The 16,558-nt window shown below is 41.8% G+C and overlaps 2 protein-coding genes across 2 annotated transcripts in view; one reads left to right on the forward strand and one right to left on the reverse strand.

The window, feature by feature from the left end:
* Positions 1-5,944, forward strand: part of ccnyl1 (cyclin Y-like 1) — a 13,920-nt gene extending 7,976 nt beyond the window's left edge. Inside the window, exons 9-10 of the mRNA XM_005947829.2 lie at positions 3,352-3,514; positions 5,651-5,944. Coding sequence (XP_005947891.1) covers positions 3,352-3,514; positions 5,651-5,767 — 280 coding nt within the window. The 3' untranslated portion in view covers positions 5,768-5,944. The remainder of the gene's footprint in view (positions 1-3,351; positions 3,515-5,650) is intronic.
* A 3,677-nt stretch (positions 5,945-9,621) lies between these two features.
* On the reverse strand, positions 9,622-13,808 carry LOC102307304 (frizzled-5). Its single transcript, XM_005947828.3, has one exon. It carries the CDS (start codon positions 13,087-13,089, stop codon positions 11,365-11,367), a length of 1,725 nt encoding a protein of 574 aa, XP_005947890.1. The 5' UTR covers positions 13,090-13,808; the 3' UTR covers positions 9,622-11,364.
* Between the last annotated feature and the right edge of the window lie 2,750 nt (positions 13,809-16,558).

A 16,558-nucleotide genomic window follows, 5' to 3' on the forward strand; every position in this document is an offset into this window, starting at 1 on the left:
AGGGTTGCGCCCACACTTCACCCTTTAGCGTTCTCATGGTGTTCTCTACTACGTCCTCCTTACAACACACAGGGCGCACTGCGCTATAGGGCGCGCGCGGTCGTGAAAATACGGTAGTCACATCCTTGGTGAACTCTAATTTCTGTAGAGAAGATCAGTCAACTTGTTCAGAAAATACATGTTAAAATAGTAATGTCAAATATTACCAAGAATGTAAAGCAGATTTAGTGCTTTAAGTACACATATCAAGGCAAATCTTACTCAAGGGTTTAAAATAATAACAATTCAAATGAAGGAGTGAATTGTTATTATTCACTCCAGTACCAGCAAAACAAGGAAATCCTTGTTTTGCTGGTACTGACTGATCAAACAGCATACCGACTGTGGAACCAAACAGTCTTTTCATTCTGCTGTACTGGTATCTTGCAGGCCCGTGTGAAGCACCACGATCAGAGTGCATTCAGTCAAAACTAGTTTGCTAGCAGACATGCTAGAAATGAAATGTGGTAATAGCTGTTTCAAGCACTTGTAAGTGGAATGAAAAGCCAGAGAAGATGTGGGTAGAAGCTTGAATATGATGCACAATTTCAGAACATCGCTTCTGAAACATAATTGTGACATTTCACTTAAATTTGAGAGAAAATGTTTGAAAAATCCAGCTAGGAAGAAGAGCACAGTCCCCATTTAGCACCTCCTAAGGCCGTGGCACTCAGCCTGTGTACAAAGCTGATTTCCCCCTTTGGGTTTGGAAAGAGATGCCGCTGTCACTGAATCAACATTGTTCCAAATATCCTCGGGTCTGTTTGAGAGGTTGAGAGAACATACAAGTACCCAAAATCTTTATTGGGTACTTGTTTGGGTTTGTTCTTGGTGAACTCTGGGGTGCCAAAATGTGGGTTGTTGGCATGTTCAGGTGGGGAAAGCTCCAGGAAACGCACATGCAATGAGAAAATGAAGAAATGTGTTGATTTAATAATTTATTTATTTGTTTTTTGCTGTCCGGCTAGGAAAATTGTTTGTTAATAATGCTCAATCCGCCCCACTACCATCATCACCAATAAATAAATAAATAAAAGGAATACATCAACAAGGATGCACTTAAAGCAGACTGATGAAATACGGGGATGGAGAGAAGCCACAGCAATCTGTGCTGTCTGTCAGGCTATAAGAGTCGAGAGGCTGCACTTGGAAGACCCAGTCTTTATTTCCTACAATTGCTTTTCGTGTGTGTGTGCGCGCTCATATGTGTGTGTTTGTGAAAGAGGTCGAAAGTGCCTCCTTGTTTTTTTGTGATTTGGAAAGATGCGTGTGCGCTCTCTCTGCGAGCCCCCATCCCTCTCATACGTCTGACCTACCCTGTCTGTGCCCTGTTTTCATTGCTTCCTCTGAAGTGTCTTTGTGATCCCGGCCCGGTCTGGATGGAGGGATGGGAAGAGGAGTAGAGGGAGAGAGAGAAACAGAGATGGAGAGAAATGGAGAGGAGGGTCTCAAGTGCTCTCACTGCTTCTACATAATGGTCCTGGCTCTCGCCCGCTCCATTAGTTGCCCCGGGAGACCAGACATCACACACACACTCACACACTCGCTCTCACCACCTTTGCTGACCAACAAAGCATCCTGGATGCTGTCTCCTTGGCGACCACCTCCCTTAGATTTTACTCGTGACTGTGATGATGAGGAAGGATGATGGAGGTTGTAGTCTTGAAAAGGATGAGCTGTGATACTCCAGCTAAGTGCCTGGATGTCTGATTACCCACGTGTGAGTGTGAGACCTTTATAAAGATATATCAGATTCCATCTTCTGAGAGATGAGTTTTAAAGCTGAAAGTGACTGAATATAAAAGTTTGTGTAGAGAGAGGTTTGTCCTGTCTGCTTTTTTCTTCAAATCATGTCGTCTTCACTGCTGCTTGCTAAACGAGCAGAACTCATCAAAATGTCTTGTTGAGAAGTTGTTTCTTACCTGTCAGTTGGACCCTGGTCCCCTTTTCTGTGAACAAGTACAAAAAGGAACTTTTGCAGTGGTTGTTTTGGGGGATTAGTTTACAGTAGCTTTTCACTAAAAATATATTGTATACTAGGAAATTTTAGATGTTGTGCTTGCAGGAGAAATTGTCTAAGCTAAATATTCCCTTAACTGTAGTTGACTATTTACTTCAAAATATTACTCATCCACCTGCTACTAATCAAGGCTGTCGCAACAACTAGTGCTGTGTGATACTGCAAATTTTAATATTGATCCGATACCATCTAAATACAGGGCCAGTACCATCCATCCATCCGCTTCCACTTATCCTTTTCAGGGTCGCTGGAGCCTATTCCAGCTGTCATAGGGCGAGAGGCAGGGTACACCCTGGACAGGCTGCCAGTCTGCCGCAGGGCTAACACATAGGGACAGACAACCATTCGCACTCACATTCACACCTATGGACAATTTGGATTAATCAATTAACCCATCCCCATAAGCTGCATGTCTTTGGATGGTGGGAGGAAGCCGGAGTACCCGGAGAGAACATGCAAACTCCACACAGAAAGACCCCGGCATGATGGTGGAATTGAACTCAGGACGTTCTTGCTGTGCGGCAACAGTGCTAACCACCGTGCTACCATGCTGCAATAATACAATAAAGGCAGCTTATGTAATGAAGAGACCGTGTCATGAGTTCTGGGATGAATCATCATCGTTTTTGTGAATTCTCAACATAATTGTAATGATCACTAAATAACAGATTTTCAGTTTTCACAATAATTAAAAAAATCAAAACGACAGCACACTGAAGTTTTTCATGAATTTTAAATGTGTCTGTCTTTAAAGCACTTCTGTCAGCTTCTGCTGTTTAGATGTGCTATAGTCTACAAATAACATAAACATGATAGTCCACACAAAAAATAGACATTTGTCATGGTTAATAAGTTGTGATTTTGTTTTTCTTTATTATATTACAATTTTAAAAAAAAAACAAAAAAAACAAACCTCAATTCAGTTGATACATACTGAACTTAAGCGACACAGAGTATCTATTCAATACCAAAACCACCAGCAATAGCAACAGTACTATTAATATTTGAATCAGTACGCCCACCTCTATCCATAACCAGCCGCTTGAAGTTTCAAAAAGCAGTTTGCAAAAACAAGTGTGATTCTGATAAATCTTTTCAAATGTCTCCTACCATGTCACAAATTATGTAAAATGCAATTCTTTTTTTAACTTTGAGACTGGTTGACTAGGCTGTTCTTTCCTAGGGAAAAAATGGGCTCTATTTTTTTTACACACATTCATACCTTACAGTCCAAATTACGTCCCAGGTTTTGACTGTTGGGAATAACCCTAAGGTGTCTTCCTGATCTCTAGGAATGAGATGGAGCGCCACTTCCTGGAACTTCTGCAATTTAACATCAATGTGCCGGCCAGCGTCTACGCCAAGTACTACTTTGACCTGCGACAGCTGGCCGATGACAACAACCTCAGTTTCCCACTGGAACCCCTCAACAACCAGCGTGCCCAGAAACTAGAGGTAAGCTTCCTTCCAGAGACTACAGAACATCCGTCTGTAATACTCATCTAACGCTGCCTCAGATTAGGAGTTGCTGTTGGATACTCTGTATTCTCAAGTTAAAGGCTCTTTATTTTGGCAACTGTTTCTATGGCACGATTTACAAGCAGGATTTAATTGAACTAATAAAAGTGTTAGTGATTAGTACAGTAGGAAGAACCACCCTCTGAAAACAGTCTGAGAAATTTCTTACCGTATTTTCACGACCATAAGACGCACTGTACTAAAAGGCGCAGTCTCAGTTATGTGTGCCATTACTGTATTTAACACACACATAAGGCGCACTGGACCATAGGGCGCATACAAGTACCGTATGCGTATTTAAAAATAAAGCGGGAGCAAACCTGAGTTCGGTACCTTACTCACATTTCTATTGCCGGTAATCGTCATCATCAACAACACACAAGCATACAAGTGTGCGTATTTAAAAATAAAGCAGGAGCAAAACAAAGTTTGGTACTCACATTTTTATCATCAATCAAACCCATCGAAGTCCTCATCCTCTGTGTCTGAATTGAACAGCTGCGCTAAATCTCCATCAAACATGCCAGGTTCACTGTCTTCACCGTCAGAGTCACTTTCCGTGCCGTGCGGCTCCTCGGAAACGATGCCGGCTTTTGCGAAAGCTCGAACAACAGTGCCAGCAGACATGTTAGCCCAAGCATCTACAATCCATTGGCAAATTGTGGCGTAACTCGCCCGGCGCTGCCTTCCACTCTTAGTGAAACTGTGGTCTCCATCGGTCATCCATCGCTCCCAGGCCGCTCGCAGCCTTACTTTGAACGGGCGGTTCACACCGATGTCCAGCGGTTGGAGTTCCTTTGTCAGGCCTCCCGGAATGACAGCAAGCTCACAGTTCATTTGCTTCACAAGTTTTTTCACATCGGCTGTGAGATGGGCACGCATAGAGTCACAGATCAACAGCGATGGTGATGCGTGGAAAAAACCACCTGGTCTCCTTACATACACCTCCCTCAGCCACTCTTTCATCATTTCCTCATCCATCCAGCCCTTTTCATTTGCCTTAATGATGATTCCTGCTGGAAACTTCTCTTTAGGCAAAGTCTTTCGTCTTAAAAATCACCATAGGCGGCAGTTTCTGTCCATTAGCATGGCAGCCAAGCACAACAGTAAAAGAAGACTTTTCATACCCCGTTGTGCGTATCGCTACCGTGCTGGTCCCCTTCTTCTCCACAGTGTGACTCACCGGGATGTCAAAAGTGAGCGGGACCTGGTCCATGTTTGTGATGTGGCTGGGCTGGATGTTTTTGTCGCCGATGTGTTTGCTGCAGTAGGAGCGGAAGATGGCCAGCTTTTCCTTATAATCCGCTGGAAGTTGCTGCGCTACCGTAGTCCTGGTCCGGATGGAAAAATGGCACCGTTTCATAAAAAGTGAAAGTGAAACTGCTTTTAGCCGAATGGTGACCGTCGAAACGCTTCTCCCGCTCGTTCTTTGCTCGATGATCCACCGCTCGAGTCTTTCCTCCAACTCGGCCACCTCGCCTTATGTCCGCGGAAACTCAGCTGCGTTTTCTTGACCTGCCGGAGCTTGTTTTCCAGCTTCCTCCATTTGCGAACCATCGATTCGTTAATCTTAAATTCTCTCGCCGCTGCTCGATTTCCATGTTCCTCCGCGTAGCTGATGGCCTTCAGTTTAAACTGTGCTTCGTAAGCGTGTCTCTTTGCCATTTTCAGGGTTGTTAAAACAACGATGTCCTGCATAATGCACATACCTGTTCTTTTATACAGGTATGTGCGATTGTCCCGGTATATACGATCAACGCCCACACTTCACCCTTTAACGTTCTCATGGTGTTCTCTACTACGTCCTCCTTACAACACATAGGGCGCACCGCGCTATAGGGTGCGCCGCACTTTTTGAAGAAAATCTAAGACTTTTAAGTGCGCCTTATGGTCGTGAAAATACGGTATGTAGCTTTTTTGCTCATGACCTGGATTTTTAAAGTGCAACAAAGGCTGTTTTATCATTTACTAATCATTAGATACCTTTAATTCAAACCACCTGGTTAAATCAAAATTATCTAGTCCATCTGTGTGTGACTTTTGAGTAATTGTGCTTTGATAATGCCCCTCCAGGCCATTTCAAGACTATGTGAAGACAAGTACAAGGACCTCAGTCGAGCCGCAATGAGGCGATCTCTCAGCGCAGACAACCTGATAGGTATACGACGCTCCAATGCTGTGCTCTCATAGACTGCTGCCCTCTGACCTCCAAAGTTCAGCTAACCCACAGCCAACCCCAGAAAGCATTACCCACAGAGTTATCAGGCAAGGACAAACCGCCACTGTATGACCTGTCCACACGGTAATTTACATTACAGCTGTAGACGTGCGTGATTGTTAAATTAAAGGTGTTTACCTTATCTGAAGCATTATCATTTGACTGTTGTTTTTACAAGTCCTTTATTTATTTGTCATGTCTATCACTTCTGAGAGAACACATTGAACATGAATGATTGAGTTCATCATCTGTCTGAAATACACTTTAGTTTCTGTTTTTTTCTTTTCTACAAAAGTGTTTGAATTACTTCATGCAGCCTTAAAGGATGAACAGAGTGGTGAGTTATATTTGTTGTTACTGTCACCGTATTCCACGAAAGACCAAAACCAGCAAATGTTAGATTGTTCAGATGTGGCGAATTGTTTTGTTTTGGTTTTTTTTGGTTTTTTTGTTAATGAAGATTGAAATCATGCTTGAGTGCTATAGCATAGTGAAGTTAATGTTGGTTGGTCATTTCCTGGGATTCCTTAACAGTATATAAATATAAACTTTCACCAAATGTATCTTTTTTTTCCTTTAGCCACAAAAAAATGTAAAATGATCTTTGTTGTAAATTAGATTTAATACCAGAAGTTACTGTGGCGACTGTAACTCAGACATGTTTACTGTCGATATGTTTTGAGTACATTTTTCTGTCCATCAGGATTGAACATCCACCATGTCTCATATTACAAGACACTGAGCTGTTATCACTGTGTGGGAGCTGGCTGACGTCTTCTCAGTCAGCTGTTTTGTGACAGCAAAATCAGGAGTGCCATTTGCAATTTGGTGTTAAGTTGTGTATACCACGGGTGATCAAACAAGGCTGTTTACTGACTCTGGATCAGTATTTGAAAATTAATGGCTCCATATGGAAGTTGGGTATATGCAGGTCAGCCTCAGTATTAAGTTCCTTAGATCCTCATTCCCACCGCCCCGCCCCCCATCAGATCACCAGTGTTGTTCTTGTCCAAGGACCCATCCAGGCTAAGGTTTGGAACACACTACACAGATACTGAGGGGGAAAACAAACTGATGGATGCTCCCCTTCTCTTTTGCTTACTATGTAGGCTTCTAGCTGTGAAGTTTGTCTTGTTTTTAATTGAGAAAAAAAAAAACATTTGCAGATGGAGTATTTTAAATAAACACTAATCATGTAACAAATGTGGTTTATTGTCTTTTATATTGTGTCTTTACGATCAGCTAAGTTCTAAACATTGTTGAGAATATTGAGCCTGACTTCCCAGAGTTCAGTTTAAACACTGTGTTATAGCCGAATATTAGAAAAACACAACATGCGCCATTCATTAACCTTAGCTGGCATTATGATATCTAAATCAAAAACAGCCCACAGTTGTGAGGGAATCAGAGAATCGCTCATATTGTAATTCCTTGGTTTTTACAGACATGCAGCTGCATGTCTCTTAACAGGTACTAGAACCTATGAACACATCACTCCAATTTTAGCCAACTTACATTGGCTCCCTGTTAAATACATAGATTTTAAAATTCTTTTGTTCACTTTTAAAATTATAAATAATTTGGCGCCCAGCTATCTTTCCGAACTCCTCCATTTGTACAATCCCAATAGAGCACTAAGATCTTCCAATCAGATGCTCCTAGCACAACCTAGGTGTGACCGAGCCTTTGCAACGGTAGCACCCAGACTCTGGAATAACCTCCCTGTTCATATTCGTACTGCTGATTCTATCCAGTCTTTTAAATCATGTGTTAAAACATATCTTTGTACTTTGGTTTTTGATTCTAACTAGTTGGCTGTTATCTGGCTTGTTCTGCTGTCACCTATGGTTTCCTGCCCTGTTTTCTTATTGTTTTGTTTTAATTGTTTCATGCTTTTACTGACTGTGAAGCACTATGGTCAACTTTGTTGTTTTTAATATGTGCTATATAAATACATTTTAATTTGATTTTAACCGTCACACAGAACGCAAGCAGTCCAAAGTAGAGCTGATACTTCGCACTAGGAGTACACTGAGAAACAGGTGTGGCTACATGGTTGAATTGTAAACCAGTTTAAGCAGTTTATCTACTTTTTTTTTTTTTTTTTTTTTTTTTTAAGGAAGCAGTTCAAATTTTAAACATATATATGAGGCTCTTTTTGTCAGTGGTGAAATTGAAACAAGTTTTTCTTGAGTTAGATAAATCATTCTGATTGCATAAATGTCTAAAGATCATATGAAAGCACTTGTTTTCTGCAAATTTCTGTTAACTGTACTGCAAGTATAGGCAAAAGTTTGTTAAATGCATCTTTTGAATCTATCCTTTGTTGCTTTCAGTAGCATAACAATATACACTCACTTGACACTAAAGTACTACTACCAGTTTGGACCCTTTTGTCTTTAGAATTGTCTGAATTCCACATAGCAAAGATTCAACAAGGTGCTGGAAACATTCTTCAGAAATTTTGGTCCATGTTGACATGACAGCATCACAGGGTTGCTGTAGATCTGTCAGCTGAACATCCATGATGTGAATCTCCTGTACCACCGCATCCCAAAGGTGCTCTGTTGGACTGACATCCAGTGACTGTGGAGGCCATTTGATTACCGTGATGTGATGTTCAACAAACCAGTTCTGAGATTTGATTTTTGTGATGTGGTGTGGGATAAGATGGATTTGCTCATCAGCAATACTCAGATAGGCTGCAGCATTTAAACAATGCTCAGTTGACAGTAAAGGACCCAAAGTGTGCCAAGAAAATAAATTTCTTACACTATTACACCACCAGTAGCCTGAACCTCTTATACAAGGCAGGACTGATCCATGCTTTCATGTTTATGTTCTGACCCTACTATCCTAATTTTGCAATTGTCCAATTTTGGTAATCCATATAAATCATAACCTCAGTTTCCTGTTCTTAGCTGACAGCAGTGATATCTGGTGTGGTCTTCTGCCACTGTAGCCCATCTCCTACAAGGTTGAAAGCTGCTCTTCTGCACACCTTCGCTGTAATGAGCAGTTATGGAAGTTACTGTTGCTTTAAACTGTAGGTGGTCTTGACCATGTCTACATGCCTAAATGCTTTCAGTGTGTGTAAGAGGACTGTGTGCATATTGAAAGTGAACAGATAGAATTCATACAATAGTAGATTTATTTATACAATAGCAATAGTACAGTATCTTGCTTTTAGTCAGCTGATAGCTTCCTGGATTATTTAAAGAGAGACATTCCCGTCAACTGTATTGTCTCTAAAGTTATTTTCACCCCCCAAAAAGTACCTGATTATACATTGAATACTGTTGTAACACTGTATCTAAGCCACATCAAACCACACATGGTTTACTTCTAACACATTGGACTTCATTATTTTTCTGTTAAATTCTAATGTCCCTCAGGTCAAGTGCTGCATTTTCAGCTTGCTATCAGTAACAATTACTCGCATGCATCTGATATTTACATATATGTCTGGCTGAAGGAATGAATGAAGAATGAATAGGTGTCTTGTTGTGACGTTTAACGATGTAGGGTGGTGCTACAATGTGACAACACATTCCAAGAGATCAGCAATCTATTCAAGGAAACCCTCTTGCAGGAAGTAGGTGAGACTTCGTAGAATAGTTGTGTATTTCCACAAATTTGTCATAAACAGGGCAGCAAATGGTTACACATCCACTATACTGCCATTATTAGTGAATGCAAGAACTTCCAAATCAGGTTACTGAACAACTAATTTCTTCCTAGTTGAACTTTGCGCTCTCGTGCGCACTCTTCAGCAGTCAGTTAATGTTTTAGGGCTTCATACACAGTCAAAAAGCAGTGCACAACGTTCAAGATCCAACACTTTTAATTCCACAACATGAATCAAAATCTACAGTATTTTATCAACGTCCTTTGAGGAGGTCTGTCAATGTAAAAACTGAAAAAACCCCAACATGTACTCTTTAATCTACACATCAGTTTTAGGAGCATTTCTTTTTTTTGGCATTCATCATCACTCATACAATCATTTCCTTCACACACATCAGACTAATAAATTAGAGCTATCTAGCATTTGGGACACACGGTAATCTAAACAACACAAATGACCATCAACAATGAATGGAAATATTACAGAACGTCACAGGTCCAGTCAGTTCTGCATTAGCGCTGCAGCACTCTGCACTGAGACGGATTTCATGTTGTACTCCTCCACCGTCATTCATTTTGTTGTCTTTAGCACTCTCTGTCTCTCTCTCCCATCCCCACCCTCCACACACGCACACTTTTCTGGGTAAACTGTACACCGTGCAGTGAGTGTGACTTCTGAAAGTCAGTTTTTATCAAGTTGTCAAACAGATAACTTACATTAGACCACAGATCCATGCAACATAGGAGAGTTTGGTTCTTACTTACATGAGAAAAACTCAAAATACAGGTACATTCTAAGTTCCTCAGTTAATGAACTATTAAGCAAAAGAGCTTTTAAATTGTGACATTGTTCAAAAAGAAGATTTTTCAAAGTGCTTGTTTTCTTCATCCAGCAGTCCAAATCCCAAACAGAACAAGATAAATAACAACCTGGGAAAATTTAAATTGTTACTTTTTACTTCTATAGATTTAAACTATGGATTAAACTATGTCTTGGTTATTTGTTAAATGTGGCTAGTTCAGTTTTCCAGAGTCTAAGGTGACCTTTACTGTACAGAGTCTAACCCTAACATCTGTTTGTTCTGGCAAAATACTGCTATAAAAATCACTTTGTGGTTCTCAAAGTGAGGTCCAAGGACCTCTAGAGGTCACTGAGCTGAGGTCAGGGCACCACAGAATAATCATTAATTGGTCATTTATGCTATTAATGTTTTTCAACAGCTAAGAACAAAATTCAGATGGGTCTGTGGTCTAATGTTCATCTGTTGGGGGTGAGGTGGGGGGTGAGCAGGTCCCCTTTGAACCAGCAGATGGGGCTGAAGTTTCATCCTGTATCTTTAACATAAAAATTGTGCATTGGTTCACAATACATGAACAAAACTAGATTCCCCCCCACAGAAACTTTAGTGATTTAATGAGACAGTTAAAATGAGAAAAAGACTTTCAAAGAATTTCATCTCTGGTTTTGGGAAAAAGCAACATAATAAGGACCTTTTCCCACCTTCAGTTTGTAACCATACAAAACAATTCACTCAGACACTGACATTTATACACGAGTGTATACAGCTCAAATCTGATTTGTTTTTCTGGCGTCTTACACTTACGATTGTGGCAGTGGCATCAGCTGGTTAGAAACTAAATATATGGCATGTTATCTTTTTTTTTTTAAACACCAAATATTTGTACAATATATACATAAATAAATATGTGGTTTTTTCTCTCTCTCTCTGTCAGTGCTCAGGATGAGGAGAAGCATGTGGGACTCCATTATGGATCCATTTAACTCAAAGGTTAGTTCCTCAGTGACAGTCAAGTTCAGCCAAAGGTTTGAGCTCTACGTCCAAGGAAAGCAGTTATAGCTCACAGTTATGATATATGTCCACAATCCCAGTCTGTGTTTGGATACTGGGAGATGTGGCTGTACACGAGTCCTCTTAAAAGCTCATATATGAGGCGGAACAGCTTTATGGTAGATCCCTGATGTCAGCCCAGTTCCAGTATGTCCAGTTAAAGCAGTACTGGCCTCACTGTACATTGAGGGTGGAGCGGTGGCTTTCTGTGGCCAACAGGGACAGCGTCGAGCCACAAACCTCCTCCAGGACTCTAAAGTTTTTCCCGACCAAATCCAGACTCCTGAGGTGATGCCCACCACTAAGCACATGAAATATTTGAGCATGAAGACGGCGTAGTCTGGGCCTAGTCCCAAGCGCTGGCGTTCGGACGGGCAGAGGCAGGCCGAAGCTCGCTCCCAGCCGGGCCGGTAGTGCTGCTCATACACCAGGCAGGCCACCACAATAGTGGCGGGGACAGTGTACAGCACCGTAAAGAGCCCGATGCGAATCATCAGCCTCTCCAGTTTGTCCGTCTTGGTGCCACCTTGCTTGATGATGCTCCTGATGCGGAACAGAGAAACGAAGCCGGCGAGTAAGAAAAGCGATCCGGTGAAGAGGTAAACCACAAGAGGTGCGAGCACAAATCCCCTCAGATTCTCCAGACTCTGGTTCCCCACATAGCAGATTCCAGCCACAGGGTCCCCATCCACAGAGCTGAGAGCCAGCACCACGATGGTCTTGACGCTGGGGATGAGCCAAGCGGCGAGGTGGAAATACTGTGAGTATCCCGCGATAGCCTCGCTGCCCCACTTCATCCCTGCGGCCAGAAACCAGGTGAAGGACAGCACCACCCACCAGATGGAGCTGGCCATGCCGAAGAAGTACACCAGCAAGAAGACGAGGGTGCAGAGAGCGGGGCCGTTGGTGTCGTAGAGGATGTGTAGGTGGTCGCCGCTGGCGCCACACGCCACTCGCTCGTGACCTGCCACCAGCCGGATGATGTAACCCAAGGAGACAAAGAGGTAGCAGGCAGCCAGGAAGATGATGGGCCTCTCTGGGTACTTGAAGCGTTCCATGTCAATGAGAAAGGTGGCAACGGTTGTCAAGGTGGAGATGAAGCACAGCACCGACCACAGTCCCACCCAGAAGCTAGTAAAGGCGTGCTCATCTGACGAGAAGAAAGGCAGGTGGCAGGGCTGGGCACAGTTGAGCTGTGGGCCAGTCTGGACCCGGCCATACAGGCTGTGAGACTCCCTCATGATGGGGATCAGCGGCTCTCTGCAGCGGCACTCCCTGTCGCACTGCGGGGGGCTCGGCGGTCTAGTCCTGCCCTTAGGGGTGGGCTTGGGGAACGGGGGAGCCAGGGTGGTGGTCTCGCTGCTGTTCTGGTCCATGCACAGGGTCTCGTCCCCTAGCTGTGGCAGCTGCTCACAGCTCATCCTCTCGGGCCACTCAAAGCCATACTGACTCATGAGAGGCGAGCAGCCCCGTTTGGCTCGTTCACACACCGAGCGGCAGGGTGGGAGCGGCTTGCGGTAGTCTGGCAGGCAGATTGGTGTGTACATGCTGCACAGGAAGAAGAGTAAGTCCGGGGAGCAGCGAATCCGGACCAGGGGCCAGAACTGGTGGACCTCCAGGCCCACCTCTTCCTGAGTGTCGTGGTTAAACTGATTGGGCATGTGGGTCAGGTTGTAACCAATGCCCCGACACATGGGCACAGTTATGGGCTCACACACCAGATCCTTAGAAGCACCTAATGTGAAGCCAGGGGAGTGGAGGAGCAGCAGCAGCAGCATTATGAGGGGCCACGGCATGTGTCTCACTGTAGATGCCATAAATAAATATTAAAATTCACAACGATTCATTTGGAGTCATTTAACGAAGAAATCTAATACAAGAGTCCTTTTACTGCATGGTCATCTCAGAAACCTGACTGAGAACTTTCTTCTTCTGGTGGATAAATCAGGACATAAACAGCCTCTTAATGGTTAAAGCATAAGCTGAAGTCTGACGGTAAATCCAGTTGATCCTGCGAGCAGCTGTCAATCATTCACCAGAGCTCCTGCAATCATTACGGAGAAAGTTCATCTCCGGCTGTCACGTTCCACTAAATTTAACGACCCTCTAACATTTTGTTGTTGTTGTCGTTGTTGTTTTTTTGGTTTTGTTTTTACACCGTTTCCTTCCGATAATTCACAGACGCCAGAAAAAGTGGCATCATGAAGTAGAAAATGTCCATGACAACGTGAACAAACAGAGCAAAGAGCGGTTCTCCGGTGTACGACAAACGTGTGGCTGTCTCCAGCGCACGAAGCTCGGTGCGTAAAATCCACTTGTCGTGTCCTCTCGGCCTGGTTGATTCCGTCAGCAGCATTATTTTCAAACTTTTAAAAGTGTCCCCTCTGCCGCACCTGTTGCACTTCTCTAGGAGGGAAAACGAAATAAAACACGAGAATAATCCGCAAATGTTTTTCAGGGTAAAAACTTATTAGTGCAGCAGCGCGTGTCAGCCTCGCGCACTGAGCCCGAGGACGGAATAAAGTCCGTTTGAAACTGCAGCACCTCCTCACCGCGCCGAGGGTCTGCTGCATTCAAGGCTGTCGGAAATGTCACAATTCCTCCGTGAACACACCTTTCGAGTTTCTTCTTACTTGAAATGAAACAAAATCGGGTATTTCTGCCAAGCAAAGTCAGTACGGTGTCCGATTTTTATTACAGAAATGTGTTTTCAATTTTTATACATTTTTATGTGTATAAAGTACTCAATTTAATAAAAACAAATACAAAATGAAAGAAGAAAAATAAGATTAGGTTACAAGGTTACAATTTTTGTGAAGTAGCTGCTACACACTGATTCTCGTTATTGAATGGACTATTTTAAGGGGGGTTTTTGTCGCCTGTCTATTATTATGCAGTTAAAAAACATTCTTCTTGGCCAGGTTTTTATAATGAGGCAAAAACCTGTATTTCAGTGCTTTGTTTGGTCTCTAGTAAAACCCTAAAAGCACTCAGTTTTTCTTTTACAAATGAAAGCTTTCTTTATATAAAGAAAACGCGCACGTTGACTTTATTTACGTATTTATTTATTAGTAAAATGTGAACTCCTTTAATTGTGTTTCCTTTTGCAGCGCAGCTCAACAAAGCCCCTGTGCGGTTAGAGCGCATGTTTGGGATTGTCCCCAGTATCGAGCAGCACGTGAACGCATCAGTGAGTCATATTTATGACTTCCTGCATTAGGGGCTGGAGTTTACCGGGAGAGCTTGAAGGTATCAGATGATGGATAAGGTCTCTCCACCCACTCACACCTCCACCACAGGACCACACACACACGCACTAAACGGACTTCTCCATTCATTTTCAGTGAAGCAGACACGTGCATTATAATCCACGAGGTTCATGCTTTATTATTATTATTATTATTATTATTATTATTATTATTATTATTATTATTATTATTATTATTATTATTGAATGCTCCTCCGTTTTGTTGACTTTGTTGTCATTCATTGCTTGTTTTTTCCTGACAAAACTGTAATTCTTGATATCTTTTTAATAAATATAAGTAAACTTTATATTTATTGTTGCTGTCAGTCACCTCTGTTTAGTCATTCTGTTTCCATTTATCAGAACTCACAGTTACACATATAATGTATTTAATATCATATGGCAATAAGAAAAACAAAACAGACACCAGGTTATAGTCAATAAATGATGAAATTCTTATTAATAGTTTGGCTTTTTGATGGTTTAGCATCCATTAAACTGTTTACACATTTAACTGTTATTGTTTGGAGTTGAGCATGTCATTTTTTTATTTTCATTTTTTGTCTTGTCCTTTGTTACATATAATTATTTTTTGTTGTTCAGGTGTAATAACAGGTCTTTTGTTTACGGCCTGTTGTTCACTCCTTGCTTGGTCTACTTATGCTGAACATGCCATTAACTGTAAATGATGCACCGAAACAAGAACAACAAGAATTTACTGATCAATATTATTATTCATTTATTTTACCATGTTACAATGGACCCATATTTACCTTCCTCCCTGGCGCCATACCAAGGTGAAATTTACCCTAAAAGGACTTTTCAGTCTGCACAGCTTACAATACCCGGCAACAGTGTTTAGTGTAGCAGTGTGTTTCAGTATTTCTTCATTTCTTTCCATTAATCAAAGAACAAAAATCAGTATATGAGACAGTTTTCAAGGTGTATCTAGGGATGGATTCTTTAATTGCCTCCATACAAAGCTAAAGAAGGTTAGGAGAGTGGAGGTGTCCTCTGCCGTGTGAGTTAAACAAAGTCTGCTTTAATTGGAGTTAATGAAATTAGAAGCCTTTTCTTGTCAAATAGACCAAATTTAATCACTGACCTGTTTAAACTCCAACGCCGACTGATGTTCAGGTCTCCTCACATGGCAGCACTGGGCTTTGATTAGATCTCAGAAATCATGTTGACGGAGATTTGCATGAACCTTGCATCCACGATGTACTGATCAGAGCAGACACATGAAGAATGATGTAAATGGTGCAAGTATAAAGGACACTGTTTGGAAGGAAGAAAAAATAAACACTATTAAAGTTTTTTTTTTTAAGCTGTTATATTGTTACAGAGTTGTTACAGTATGTTTGGATCTTTTTCAGTCTTTTAATATAAATAACAATTTAATCTATATTTGCTTTATTAAATTAAATATCCTTTTTTTAAATTGCCATCAGTTTCACACATGATGTAGTGTATCCACATCATCACCTCAAGGTCACAATAGTAACATAAAAAATAATAATAATTTTTTAGTGAACCTATTGAAAGAATTTTTGTTCATTCTGCCGCAAAGTAAAATCAGTTCCTCATATTTCAAAGTTAAAACAAAGCAGAGCAGTTTTACTGAAGTTGATAGCAACAATGTAAGTTCTACTTTAAAAGGGGAAAACTGTGTGCGCCTGTTTAAGCAAGATAGTAATTCTAAACTGGGATCCAACTTCATCGTGGAGTACTGGACAGTTTTTTTGAAACCTGGAGTTATGGACAGGTTATCAGAGCAGCATGCACGTGGGTGTGTAAGGGAGTGTAGGTTGCCAGCTAAGGTCTGAGAAATGCTCGCAATGAACGCACTGATATCTAAATGAAGTGGTAAAAAAAAATCAGTTGTGCTCGATAGCAGATCTCCTAACGCTGCTCTCTCTCTGTAGCCACACTGTACAAAGGTCACAGCTCTGGCTGAGGGACAAAGGTTTCCAAAGGTGTGTTTGTGTGTTTTTATGTGTGTGTGTGTGTGTGTGTGTGTGTGTGTGTGTGTGTGTGTG

The sequence above is a fragment of the Haplochromis burtoni genome, unplaced genomic scaffold, assembly GCF_018398535.1.
Source record: "Haplochromis burtoni strain Fernald_Lab_line unplaced genomic scaffold, NCSU_Asbu1 Contig_553, whole genome shotgun sequence".
Classification (NCBI taxonomy): Eukaryota; Metazoa; Chordata; class Actinopteri; order Cichliformes; family Cichlidae; genus Haplochromis; species Haplochromis burtoni.